Raw genomic sequence first — 12109 nt, forward strand, 5'->3', positions numbered from 1 at the left:
GAAATAGAACCCACGTTCTCTGGAAGAGCAGCCCTTCTTAATCGCTGAGCCATCTCTTAGCCCCAAACATTGTTTTTAATTTTGTTTGTTTGTTTGTTTGCTTGCCTTGATTTTCCTGTGACAGGGTTTTGTGCGTAGTCCTAACTGTCCTGGAAACTTGTTCCGTAGACCAGGCTAGCTTCGACCTCAGAGATTTGCCTGCCTTTGCCTCCAGAGTGCTGGGACTAAAGGCGTGCACCACCACAAACCACCCGTGGTTTTTCACACTTTTAAAAAAGCATTTTGAGGTTTGTCTGTCACTAGCTTGGGCGACTGTCCAGCACGAAAGCTGCCCATGACAAGCGATGACACGCAAAATAAACATTATGCTCACAACCCTCGGCCGGGTTGGATACCCCTGGGGAGTGCCCAGTACAATCCTATGTGTGGCCCAGACACCCCTGGTAGACAACACTACACGCCCAAAGTCCCTCAGAAACCATATGCTGGGCAGGGATGATATCAGGAACCGCCCTTTCTCTCCTGCCAGATGCAGGGCGGTACTAGCCCCCTACTGGCCGACCTGGGTCAAGCAATCTCCTTCATCGGGAAGCGCCTCCATCTCTAGACCCCTCTAACCGGCTGGGGCCTTTCTCGCTGGTACGTTAGGCGACACCCCAGGGCGGACGCTTCTCTAGCGCCAGGGGGCGCGCGGCTGTTCAGGGGCCTTTCTGGCCTGCGGCGGCAGCTCGACTGCTCCGAGGCGGCCCAGGTGAACCTTTGCGTTTCTCCGCAACGTGCCGGGTACCGCCGGAGCTGCTACCATGGAGGTACCGGTGGGCCCCGGGCCCCGGCAAGCTGGCGGAGAACTAGGCGTGACAAGATCCACGTCCTCCGGTCGCGCGGCGCGGACCGGGACTCCGGAGATCCCCTGGGCGCGCTTCTCTGCCTGGCTGGAGTGCGTGTGCGTGGTCACCTTCGATCTGGAGCTGGGCCAGGCGCTAGAGGTGAGCTGATGGGCTGGATGACCCTCCAGAACTGTCTCGGTGCCTTTCCTTCGGTGGCCAGAACCTCTCCAGAGGCCCCTCCTCTCCGGACGTCCCTCCTCTCCAGATGCCCCTCCCCCTCACGCTCCTCCCTTCTCTCGCCTGCACCCCTGCTGCTGCTTTCCTCCAATTCCTCTACGCCGCCGCGCCGTTTCTCTACCCGGGGCGCCCACCCTCCAGGAAGCTGGACTCATAGCCTTTTCGCCCATAGCCTTCCTACTTGGTCTAGGGTCCTCTTAGGAGCCTCTCTGAATACTTTCCACCCTCAGGCTGACCTTTCCCCCACTTCTTTCGACTAGTGACTAGCTTAAAGACCTCCTCTTTCCTATTGCCTGTCACCTCTCCAAGAGGAGCCTCTTCTTCAGAGCTCTAGGAAGTCTTCCCAGGCCAAGGAAGGGACGATCTCTAAAGCCTGGCTGCCAATCCATCAATGTAGCCTACGAAGCATCTCCAGCCCCTTGGTTGCTCAGGCCAGAGTCCTTCCTCCTGCCCCCACGTCTCACACTGGGTCTGCTGCAGTCTCCTTGTCACTCACTGGTTGTTCATTTCTGGCTTTCCTGCTAAAAATCTCGTGGCATTCGTCTTTCAATTAGAATCAGATCCAGACCCTGTGAGGCCCTGCTTGATCCCAGTGTCTTGAGCTCTTCTCAACCTATGACATCTGGTCACCAGCTGTGAGCAGTTGGGCAGGGCCTTAGGCTTTTGATGTGGTCTTTCTGTGGTCTGAAGGCCTCCATCCCCCTAACCCACGTACACAGAAAGGCGGCTTCTCTTCTGCTAGATAAGAGGAAAATATCAACCAGGCATAGCAGTGCCTGCAAACCCAGCCTTGCCAGGGTGGGTGGGAGTGGGGTGTTGGTGAGGCAGGATGATAAGTTTGAGGCTAGTCTGGATTGATATAGTGAGTCCCAGAGGAGCCTGAGCTACAGAATCAGACCTTGTCTGAAGAGAAGAAAGAAAGGAAGAAAGAAAGAAAGAAAGAAAGAAAGAAGACAATGTCGCACGTATCTTTAATCTAGTACTCTGGAGGCAAAAAGCACACTGATCTCTATGAGTTTAAGGCCAGCCTGGTCCAGGTAAGCCAAGGCTACATAGTGAGACTTTTGTCTTTAGAAAAGAAGAAAAAAGAAAAGAAAAAACAAAACAAAACCCACGAAACCACCAGAAAGATAAGAGGAGGAAGAAGAAAATGCTACAGGCTCAGTGAAGCCTTTGTCAGGTCCAGTCAAGGTAATGTCTAGGTTCTCGAGGCCCTTGACAAAAAGCCGCAGGTTCATGTAGATGGAGGTGTGTCAGAGGCAGACCACACTCTCAGAGGAACCCGGGAGAGCCTGAGAGGTTGTGAATGGAGCTGAGGTAGGTAAGGCTGAAGTGACCCTTGAGACAGCTGGGGCAGCATACCTTTGTGGTTGGGAAATGCTGTGGCCCATATGATCTCTGAGAGGCTAGGGGTCTAAAATCTTCTAAACAGAAAGGTATAATTCTTAGGAGGGACTCGAGGTACCTGGAAGACCTGTTGTAAATGGCACCACTTGACAGGGTGAGGTGGCACCCTTGGTTAAAAAGTCCCACTTCCTGCTGTGTAAATTCTTTCCTGTAGAATCACAACAGAAATTGAGAGACTTCTCCTTTAACCATAGAAAGAAAACCTGGTATGGTGGTGCACACATTTAATCCCAACACTCAAGAGACACAGAGGCAGGCTTATCTCTGAGTTCAAAGCCAGCTTGATCTACATAGGAAGTTTCTGGACAGCCAGAACTATATATAGTTATGCCCCCAGGCTGGTTTTGCTTTGTTGTTTTATTTTGTTTACAGCCTCTTGCTGTGTAGACTTGGCTACTTGGAATTCACTCTTTAGGCTAGGCTGGCTTTGAACTTGTAGCAGTGTGTTCCTGACTGTCTTTCACACGCTGTACATACAGGCATGCATCATCATGCCTGGCCTTAAGGTAATCTTTTTTGTTGTTGTTTTTGTGTTTTGTTTTTTTTTGAGACAGAGTTTCTCTGTATAGCCCTGGCTGTCCTGAAACTCCCTCTGTAGACCAGGCTGGCCTCGAACTCAGAAATCCGCCTGCCTCTGCCTCCCAAGTGCTGGGATTAAAGGCATGTGCCACCACTGCCCAGCGAAGGTAATCTTAAAGGTTATGTGGACTTGGACTCCTGAGCCTTTGCTGGACAGTGGGTGTGGGACTGCAGCTGGCTGAGGATTAGAGCCCCACAGCTATGCCTGAAATATCCCATAGCAGTGACTTGAGTCTTTCCCAATCTCTGACTGTATGGAGAAACTCTGTAGTGAGTCTGTGAGGTGGGGCATGCATGTGACCCTCGTCTTGTTTGCCTCTTGACTTTCCTCCTCACCCTAGAAATCTCAGGGTCCTACTGACTTCCAAAGAGCTTTTGCCCTGCACTCATTCACAGCAGCTCAGCCTGACTGAGTAGTATGAAGCCCAGGACTGACTGTGGTATGAGGATGTAGAAGAAAGATGGGCTGGAGAGAGGGCTCAGTGGTTAAGAGCACTGACTGCTCTTCCAGAGCTCCTGAGTTCAGTTCCCAGCATCCACATGGTGGCTCACAACCATCTGTAATGAGATCAGATTCCCTCTTCTGGTGTGCGACAGTACACTCACAGAATACATAAAATAATCTTTAAAAAGGAGGAGGAGGAAGAGGAGGAAGGAGGAAAAGAAGAATGAGAAGGAGGAGAGAAAAGAAGAAGGAGAAGAAGAAGAAGAAGAAGAAGAAGAAGAAGAACAACAACAACAACAACAACAACAACAACAAGAAAGACAGTCTGCCTCCTCCAGGAGATTCACCCAGGCTCAGCTAAGTAAGGATGAGAAGCAGGCATTGAGACTGAAGACATTTCTGTTTCAGGTGACCCTTCCCTATTGAAGACAAAATGTGGCCCATTGATGCACTCATTCATCAGCCAATCAAGTTCTGAGCAGCCAGCACCAGACTGGTCCAGCTGAGTCCATGCTGGGCTCACGGTTCAGAAAAGCAGATGCAAATGTAGTTTCTTGCCCTGCGGGAAGTTAACCTTTGCTAGAAAGGGGTAAGTAGTTGGGGGCCTCAGTACTCAGGACTCCAGCAGCACATGGCAACCCTCAGCAGATGGGTGCACCAGAGCCTACGTGCAAGGCAGGGTATCTAGCTTTAAAGGGAAATGGAGAGGATCAGGAGAGCATGTGTTGGGGTACCTGTAGGCCAGCTGAAGAAAGGCTCTGCCATCTCAGTCCATCTGGGTGGCCTCTGGCCAGTTATGTCCAAAGAAATCTTTTCCTGTGTTGTCTACAACCTCTCAGGAGGTAGCTCTCACAATCTAAGGACCCTTTTTACAGCTTTTGGTGGTGGCAGTGGTCCCCCCACCCCTTTGTTTGAGACAGGGTTTCTCTTATGTAGTCCAGGCTGTCCTGGAACTCGATCTGGCATTCACTCTGTAGACCAGGCTGGCCTTGAACTCAGAGATCTGCCTGTTCTGCATCCCGTGGCTGCCACCACTTGTTTTTTTAAATGTATGGATAAGGCCAGGCATAGTAGCCCATACCTTCAACACTCAGGAGGCAGAGACTGTGGTGGGTGGATGAGAGGAGGAAGAAGAGGAGGCAGGGAGACCCAGGAATTCCATTTCCAGGAGCTCCAATGTCCTTCCCCCACCTCTACGGAATCCTGCATACATACAAACTCTCGCAGGCTCCCATATGTGCACACTTTTTGTTTGTTTTCTGAGACAGGGTTTTACTTTGTAGCCCCAGCTGTCCTAGAACTCGCTGTGTAGACCAGGCTGCCTTTGCTTTCATTGTAAGTGAGGCTTTTTGAGGAAGGAGGTCACCTGACACAGAACCTTCTTCAGCCTCGTGGCCTCTGCCTCTAAGTACTAGTCTTGAAGGCTTGTGCTACCATTCCGGTTCTCAGCTTGGTTTCTCGTATCATCCAGAACTACCAGTCAAGGGGTGGAGCCTTTCCCACATCATTCACTAATGAGAATGCACTTGCCTACTGGCCAGACTTCTCAAGTGAGAGTCACTCTTCTCAATGAATCTAGCTAGCTAGTGTCAAGTTGATGAAGCACACTGGCTATACACTAGGGGTGAAGGCCATGGAGAAGACGATCTGATGTAAGACAGCATATAGAGGAGGAGGTGGTCACTGGCAGAAGCATTGCCTGCCTTAGCAAACACATGCCTGTGGCCCTGCTGAGCTGTCTTCGTGGACCGTATCACTAAGGCAGATTCAGGATCACCAAGTACTCTGTCTTCCCCTGCAGCTAGTCTACCCAAGTGACTTCCGGCTCACAGACAAGGAGGTAGGTTCTGGATTTCTTGGGAATGGATATCCCTAGGAGTGAGTCAGCCCTCACTGGATTCTGTTTGTTTCAGAAAAGCAGCATCTGCTACCTGGCGTTTCCAGACTCCCACTCAGGTAGGTGATCCCACACCCCCTGAACTGGACGCTCACTCTGGGACTGGAAGGCAATGGTCAAAAGTGGATGACAAGGCCCAGGCCAGTGGTATCTAGGTAACCAGCAGTGTACAATAAGGATGGGTCCTCACCAGAGCCCCAGCTGCAGTAAGGTAGCCATGTTCTCTAAAACCCATAGAGAGTCATATATCTGGGCAATCTGATCTTCACGCCATCACAACAGCTGACTGGTGAGCACTGTGTAGTGTATTTTCCTGTCCCAGGCAGATTGAGTCAGGCTCTTGCAGAGAAACAGAAAGTGGTTCTGTGTGTTGATTCATCCAAGGCCCTTGTGTTGTGTTTAGGATTAGGTTAGGAGTCTGCTGGGAAACATATCCTCAAGGCTGTCTGCTCCTGAGTGGACATTTGTGCCAACAGAGGCCAGACCAGTGCACCCTTGTGCCACAGCCCTCACCCCTGAAAATGGGAGGAGATTCTCCCACTGTGACTTGTATGATGAGACTGCCTCTTTTCAGGGTGCCTAGGAGACACTCAGTTCAGTTTCCGCATGCGTCAGTGTGGAGGGCAAAGGAGCCTCTGGCATGTTGACGATAGGTCATATAACAACAAGGCCCCCTTGGCATTGCAGGTAAGTAGTGGGGTGTCTCTCTGGTCTGTGTCTTCTCTCCCTTTGTTGGGGGGCTCCTGGCTGTGAAATCTCCTTAAGGCCCCTGGGCTTTGTGTGATAGAAGTACTGGCCAGGCTCATCCTGTGAAGTCAATGACTGTTGCAGGTCCTGCTGATTCTGTCCTGGGGGACTCCACCTAGGCCAGCTCTTACGGGGTTCACCAGGATCACTAAAGTTAATTCTGTGTGTCATATCTCCCTTGCTGGGCATCTGCGTGACTAAGTAAGCTGTCTCAGTGGGGAAAACTCTGAAGGGCCTTCCGAGGGTCTTGGAGCACTCTCATATTGGCTAAATTCTTTCTGTAGTCCCAGATGTTCCCTAGACTGTATTAGCCCACTTTCTGAACTAGGGACTCCTAGGTCCCACTATGCTAGGCAGAGAGCAGGCAAGAGTCTCAGGGGCAAGTGGCTCCTAGTATCTCTTAGATTCTTAGTACCCCTCCTCCATCCTTTTTTTTTTTTTTTTTTTTTTTTTTAAGACAAGGCCTCCCACATAGCATTGGCTGTCCTGGAACTAACTCTGTAGACCAGGCTGGCCTTGAACTCAAATATCTCCCTTTTCTGCCTCCCAAGTGCTGGGATTAAAGGCATGTGCCACCATGCCCAGCCTTAGGTTTCCTCCTTAATGACCTTTGTATATGTCATCCAGGATCTAGCTAATACCCTAGGTATGCATGACTAACACTGCACTCCTTACAGAGGGAGCCAGCGCACTACCTGGGCTATGTGTACTTCAGACAGGTGAAGGACAGCTCTGTGAAGAGGGGCTACTTCCAGAAGGTGAGTTGCCTGCCACTGTGACATAGTATTGTGGATAGGCAGCAAATGGCAGATAGCCGGAGATCAGTGAGTGAGGGGTCCTGAGCCTCCATCTGCAGCCCACCTGGGTAGCAGGACCAAGGAGGAGCCACCACTGGGCCCAGTACTTCCTGAAGCCCTTCCTTGCCTAGTATGGCACTCGAGACCTTTCTGTCTTTGGGTCCAGAATATCTCAGCTCCTCGAGTCTTGCTGGTGTCATCACACTGCTGGGGTAAGCCCACATTTCCAGCCCACATTTCCCTCTGAAGACCCCAGGTCCAGTTCTAATCCTCTTATCTGGGGCTCTCTACTCTACAGTAAATGCATCAGGCTTTTTCTCGTCCAGTCCTGACACATGAGTTAGGTCTGTTCTGTGGCAGCCAGCTGTGGGGTGGCAGGAATGTGCTGTTCCAGCCAGCTGTGGGTACACGTGGTTTCAGGGTTGCCATGGGCTCCTAGGAGTGATGTCTGATGTCTGTAGCTGAATGCCCTCTGATTGGCCCTGCCTCATTACAGTCTTTAGTGCTGGTCTCCCGCCTGCCTTTTGTCCGGCTGTTTCAGTCGCTCCTGAGCCTGATTGCCCCTGAATACTTTGAGAAGCTGGCACCCTGCCTAGAAGCAGGTGAGTGGTCATCAGATGTGGCCAGCGTTGCCTCACCTCAACTTTTCGGGAGAGCTCCTGACATTGGCCACCTGTGTCCACAGTTTGTAATGAGATTGACCAATGGCCAGCCCCAGTGCCTGGGCAGACCCTGAACCTACCTATCATGGGAGTCGTCATTCAGGTGAGGGCCCTTTGAAGAGTAAGCAACGCTGGTGTTGGTGGGTGGAGATGCTCTACTCCCTTCCTGCCGGCTGCTTCCTTCCTCCCCAGGTTCGCATCCCATCCAGAGTGGACAAGCTGGAATCCCCTCCAAAGCAGTGTGACCAAGAGGTGGGAAATGGGGTAGAGGGAGGTGGGCTTTACCTGAGTTCTGTCCCTGGGCTGGATGGTTGTCTCCTCTACCTCACCAGCTTACTTTGTGGGTGCCCAAACCTAGGCAAAACCACGGGGGTGGCCGGCAAGTCTCAGTATGAAGCCTGCCTGTGCTGCGGGGAGGGGAATGGCAGGGGGAGGGGCTGCAGGGTGATCGTCAGATAGAACCTCCCCCTGGGCCTGACCTACCTTCCCTTCCCTTCTCAGAACCTGCTGCCAGCTCCAGTTGTCCTCACTAGTGTCCATGAATTGGATCTGTTTAGGTAAGCCCCGTAGGGCACCACAGTCATACACTGTTGTCATGCAGGGCACAGCTTGCCAAGAGAGGCTGCCTGTCTGAGCGACTCTTGAGATGTTTGCACACTAGAAGAAACCTGCGCCCAAGTGTCTGACGTAGGGGAAATGGGGGAAAAGTTCTGTAGCCAGGAAGGTTCTGTGCCTAGGGAGGTTGCCAGGAAGACACTGCTCTTTGTGGCTGCCCCTTTGTGCCTTTCTAGATGTCTTCAAAGGGACCTGGACGTTGAGATTATCTTGTTCCATTTGGGGCCTAACAGGAGCCAGGGCTTTAGTCTGGATGCATAAGAGGCAATAGTATCAGCAGGGCCCTGGATTGGCAGGCCCTCCTAGGGCTTTGGATCTGCAACAGGAGTTTTGGACCCTCACAAACAGGGTCTAGGTCACATCCCCTAGGCCAGGAGTTGCTCAGTTTGTCTATCAGAACATAGGTGGTGACTCTGGTGACCTGAGATATCACTTACACTGTGACCATCCTTACTGCTGTCTTTGGGAGGGGTAGTTTGTCCTATGCTCACAATACCACCTTTGTAACAAAGCTGCCTGACTGAACCAGGTGCTTCCGACCAGTTCTAACCCACGTGCAGACCCTGTGGGAGCTCATGCTTCTTGGGGAGCCCCTAGTGGTCCTGGCACCCTCACCTGACGTGTCTTCAGAGCTGGTACTAGCCCTAACCAGGTACAAACTTTACTCACTAGACTGTCATGGCTGTGCCTGGTTACCCTAGCCTTACACATTCCTTGCTGTCTTCCCCTGACAGCTGCCTACAGCCCCTGAAGTTCTGCTGTGACTTCCGTCCCTACTTCACCATTCACGACAGTGAGTTCAAGGAGCTCACAACGCGAACGCAGGCTCCGTAAGTCCATGTCCTCGCACCCTGCTCGCACCCTGCCTGCCCTAGGCCTGTCTCTGCCTCTTCTCTTTCTCTCTCTCTAGACCAAACGTGGTCCTGGGAGTCACAAACCCTTTCTTTATCAAAACACTCCAGCACTGGCCTCATGTCCTACGAATTGGGGAGCCTAAGATGTCAGGTGAGAAGTCCAGGGGCTATGAGCCTCATCAGCTTGGGACCTGCCTGAGATGGGGTTCTGTTCCCAATACCTCTGAGCCCATCTTAGGCAGAGGTGTGGGTACTGAGTCTTGGTTACTGGGTGTATTTCACAGGGGACCTACCTAAGCAAGTCAAGCTTAAAAAACCCTCACGGCTGAAGACCCTTGACACCAAGCCAGGTCTGTGCCTCCCCCTTGGGCTGCAGCCCCATCTATTCCGGTAAGGCCTGTCCTACATTTGGTAGATTCCTCCAGTGGGGATGGCCAGGCCTTCTGACTCTTTCTCTTTCTATTCAGGCCCCATGATGGCAGGTGGGGGAACATTGTCCTCCTTAGCAGGTCCCTTGAGTCTCGGGATGGAGGGGGTGAGAAATGTGCAGTTTCTGTCAAGGGAATGGGGCTGTAGGCAGATCAGACAACCATTTTCATCGTCAGTAGAGTTCTGGGGGTATGGAAGGGAGGCTGAATGGACAGCCACAGCTCTGACCTCCTGTCAGGCCTCTACACCTCATATACTGCCCACCTCCACCGGGACAAAGCACTGCTTAAACGACTGCTCAAGGTACAGCCTACTGGGTAGGGCCTGGACGTTGGGACTTGGTGTGAAGGATGCAGGGTACCAGTTGATGCTGAGACACAGTCCCCTCTTCCTCTTGCAGGGTGTACAGAAGAAGCGGCCATGGGATGTTCAAAGTGCCCTGCTGAGGCGGCACCTTCTAGAGCTCACACAGAGTTTCATCATCCCTCTGGTGAGACAGGCGGGAGTGTGCCAGCCATGGGCATGAGGGAGACATGGAAGGGGTTAATGATTGTAGAGCCTGTGACAGGGCTTATGTATGGTTCACATTCATTGCCTGTCTCTTAACCCTCCAGGAGCACTACATGGCCAGTCTCATGCCACTACAGAAGAACATCACACCTTGGAAGGTGGAGTCCAGGGACTTCTGGGGGAGGGTCAATTTAGTTCCCATACCGAGAAGGGAAGGCCTGAGGCAGATGTCCACCTGTAACAGAGAGGGTAGCTGAGATACAGAGCCACCAGGGCACAAAGTTGACTCTGTGCCTGTCAGGCATCCCCCACAGGGCAGAGAAATTAGGACTGCAAGGAGGGGGACTGACAGAACTGTCCAGGGATCTGTCCCAAGCAGGGTGGATGAAGATCTTTGGATATGTTCTCGGGTGAGGGTCCCATCCCGCTGAAAAGGAGGACCTGTGTGCCTGGCTCAGTAGCACCCAGCTCATGTGACCTTTGTCTCAGAGCCCCCCCCAGATATGCCCCTTCCGCCAGGACGATTTCCTGCGAAGCCTGGAGCATGCAGGACCCCAGCTCACCTGCATCCTCAAAGGCGACTGGCTGGGCCTCTACAGGTGGGAAAACCTGGGACGTAGGCTGCTGTGGGTGCCCCCAAGTTCGCTGAGTCAGCTCCTTAGCTGCCTCTCGCCATCACAGGCGGTTTTTCAAGTCCCCCCATTTTGATGGCTGGTATCGGCAACGACACAAAGAGATGGCCCAGAAGCTGGAGGTTCTGCACCTGGAAGCTATTTGTGAGGCGGTGAGGGAAGGCAGAGGGAGGGATAGGTGCAGGCCCAGGGTAGGTGGGAGGCTTGGTGAGAAGAGCCAGAAATATCCCTAACAGAACATCGAGGCTTGGATGAAGGACAAATCGGAGGTGGAAGTGGTTGACCTGGTCCTGAAACTTCGGGAAAAGCTGGTGAGGAGCCTCCTTGTATTGCCCAGCCCCTACTTGCCAGGCTAGAAGTATGCCCACCCCTTACCACCATTGTCTCTCCAGGTACGGGCACAGAGCCACCAGCTCCCTGTGAAGGAGGTGACACTGCAGCAGGCTCAGCTGTACATTGATACAGTTATTGGCTCCCTGCCCAAGGACCTGCAAGCAGTCCTGTGCCCTCCCTAGGACAGGGCCAACTTGTGTGGTCCTGGGGACCTAAGTCTGCCAAGTTCCCTCTCCTTTGAAAGGCAGGCCTCCACCAAGCTGGAGCTCCCAGCTTTGGGCTCCTACCTCAGCTTCAGCCCCCTCCCAGAACCACCCTTGTCCCAAGCAGTAAAATGACATTTGGAATGACAGTCTGGTCCCTGACTATTGGGGGATTTTGTGCTGGCACTGCCTCCCTTCTTCCTGGGCCCCACCTGTCCTCCACAGCTGGAGGTGGGAGTAGTCTAGTAGCCCTCACTGATGTAGGTGCCTTCACCACCTGCCCCCTCCTGACTCCCATCTGCCTACACTCCAGGATGCCCTGTGTTGGGGGTCCTTTAGCCCAGCAGGCTTCCCAGCTCAGAGAAGAGGGAGGCAGCTGCCAGGGCCAGCCCCTTTCCTTTACACCCGACTCGTTCTGGGGAGGGAGGGACGGGTACTTTGCTTAGGAAGCTACTTAAGAGGGCAGAGGCTCTTTGTCCTATGAGGACCTAAATCTCCTTCCTGCTGTGATTAGTCAGGATGAGAGCCTGAGGGATGGTGTGGGGCCTGGCACCCCACTTGCAAAAGCCAGTTCTGGCTGTTCTTTGAGGTCCCCAGCACAGTCCTTGTTCCTTTTCTTGGAACACCCCCTGAACACCTGCTCCATAGATTTCACCCAGGCTGCCAAGGGATACTCCAGCTTTTCCTCCTGTGTCTGCCCCTCCCCCTAAAGCTTGAGAGGCTTTGGGTTTGTATAGCCTGATGCTATACAGTCTCTTCTGTCTTAGCCTTAAGGTACAATTGAGTCCTTAGGCAGAACTATCTCTCTCTCTCTCTCTCTCTCTCTCTCTCTCTCTCTCTCTCTCTCTCTCTCTCAAGATTTATTTATGTGTGTGAGTACATTGTCACTGTCTTCAGACATAACAGAAGAGGGCATCAGATCTCATTACAAATGG

The 12109-nt window shown here is 52.5% G+C and overlaps 1 protein-coding gene across 4 annotated transcripts; it reads left to right on the plus strand.

Annotated features, from left to right (window-relative positions):
• The first annotated feature begins 729 nt into the window (after positions 1-729).
• Positions 730-11323, plus strand: Dennd6b (DENN domain containing 6B). 4 transcript variants are annotated; one of them, XM_028753725.1, is made up of 20 exons: positions 730-986; positions 5297-5335; positions 5409-5451; positions 5967-6079; positions 6817-6897; positions 7433-7538; positions 7622-7701; positions 7791-7850; positions 8100-8155; positions 8743-8865; positions 8948-9043; positions 9124-9218; positions 9352-9417; positions 9735-9799; positions 9897-9986; positions 10111-10164; positions 10496-10605; positions 10688-10790; positions 10875-10949; positions 11031-11323. In XM_028753725.1, exons 1-20 carry the CDS (start codon positions 804-806, stop codon positions 11151-11153), a joined length of 1761 nt encoding a protein of 586 aa, XP_028609558.1. In that variant the 5' UTR covers positions 730-803; the 3' UTR covers positions 11154-11323. The 4 variants fall into 4 exon arrangements, with proteins under 4 accessions (XP_028609558.1, XP_028609560.1, XP_028609562.1 ...); XM_028753727.1 differs by lacking the exon at positions 730-986 and adding an exon at positions 3756-4084; XM_028753729.1 differs by lacking the exon at positions 730-986 and adding an exon at positions 3756-4084 and having other exon boundaries at positions 10526-10605.
• The last annotated feature ends 786 nt before the right edge of the window (positions 11324-12109 follow it).

The sequence above is a fragment of the Grammomys surdaster genome, unplaced genomic scaffold (assembly GCF_004785775.1).
Source record: "Grammomys surdaster isolate TR1022 unplaced genomic scaffold, NIH_TR_1.0 125953, whole genome shotgun sequence".
Taxonomy (NCBI): Eukaryota; Metazoa; Chordata; class Mammalia; order Rodentia; family Muridae; genus Grammomys; species Grammomys surdaster.

What these genes read in the sequence shown, in the direction of transcription:
- Dennd6b (XM_028753725.1), top strand. Translation starts at nt 804, where the DNA reads ATGGAGGTACCGGTGGGCCCCGGGCCCCGGCAAGCTGGCGGAGAACTA. An exon ending in GTTTCCAGACTCCCACTCAG is followed by an intron (nt 5,452 to 5,966) that starts GTAGGTGATCCC and finishes GCCTCTTTTCAG; the next exon opens with GGTGCCTAGGAGACACTCAG. An exon ending in GACCCTTGACACCAAGCCAG is followed by an intron (nt 9,418 to 9,734) that starts GTCTGTGCCTCC and finishes ACCTCCTGTCAG; the next exon opens with GCCTCTACACCTCATATACT.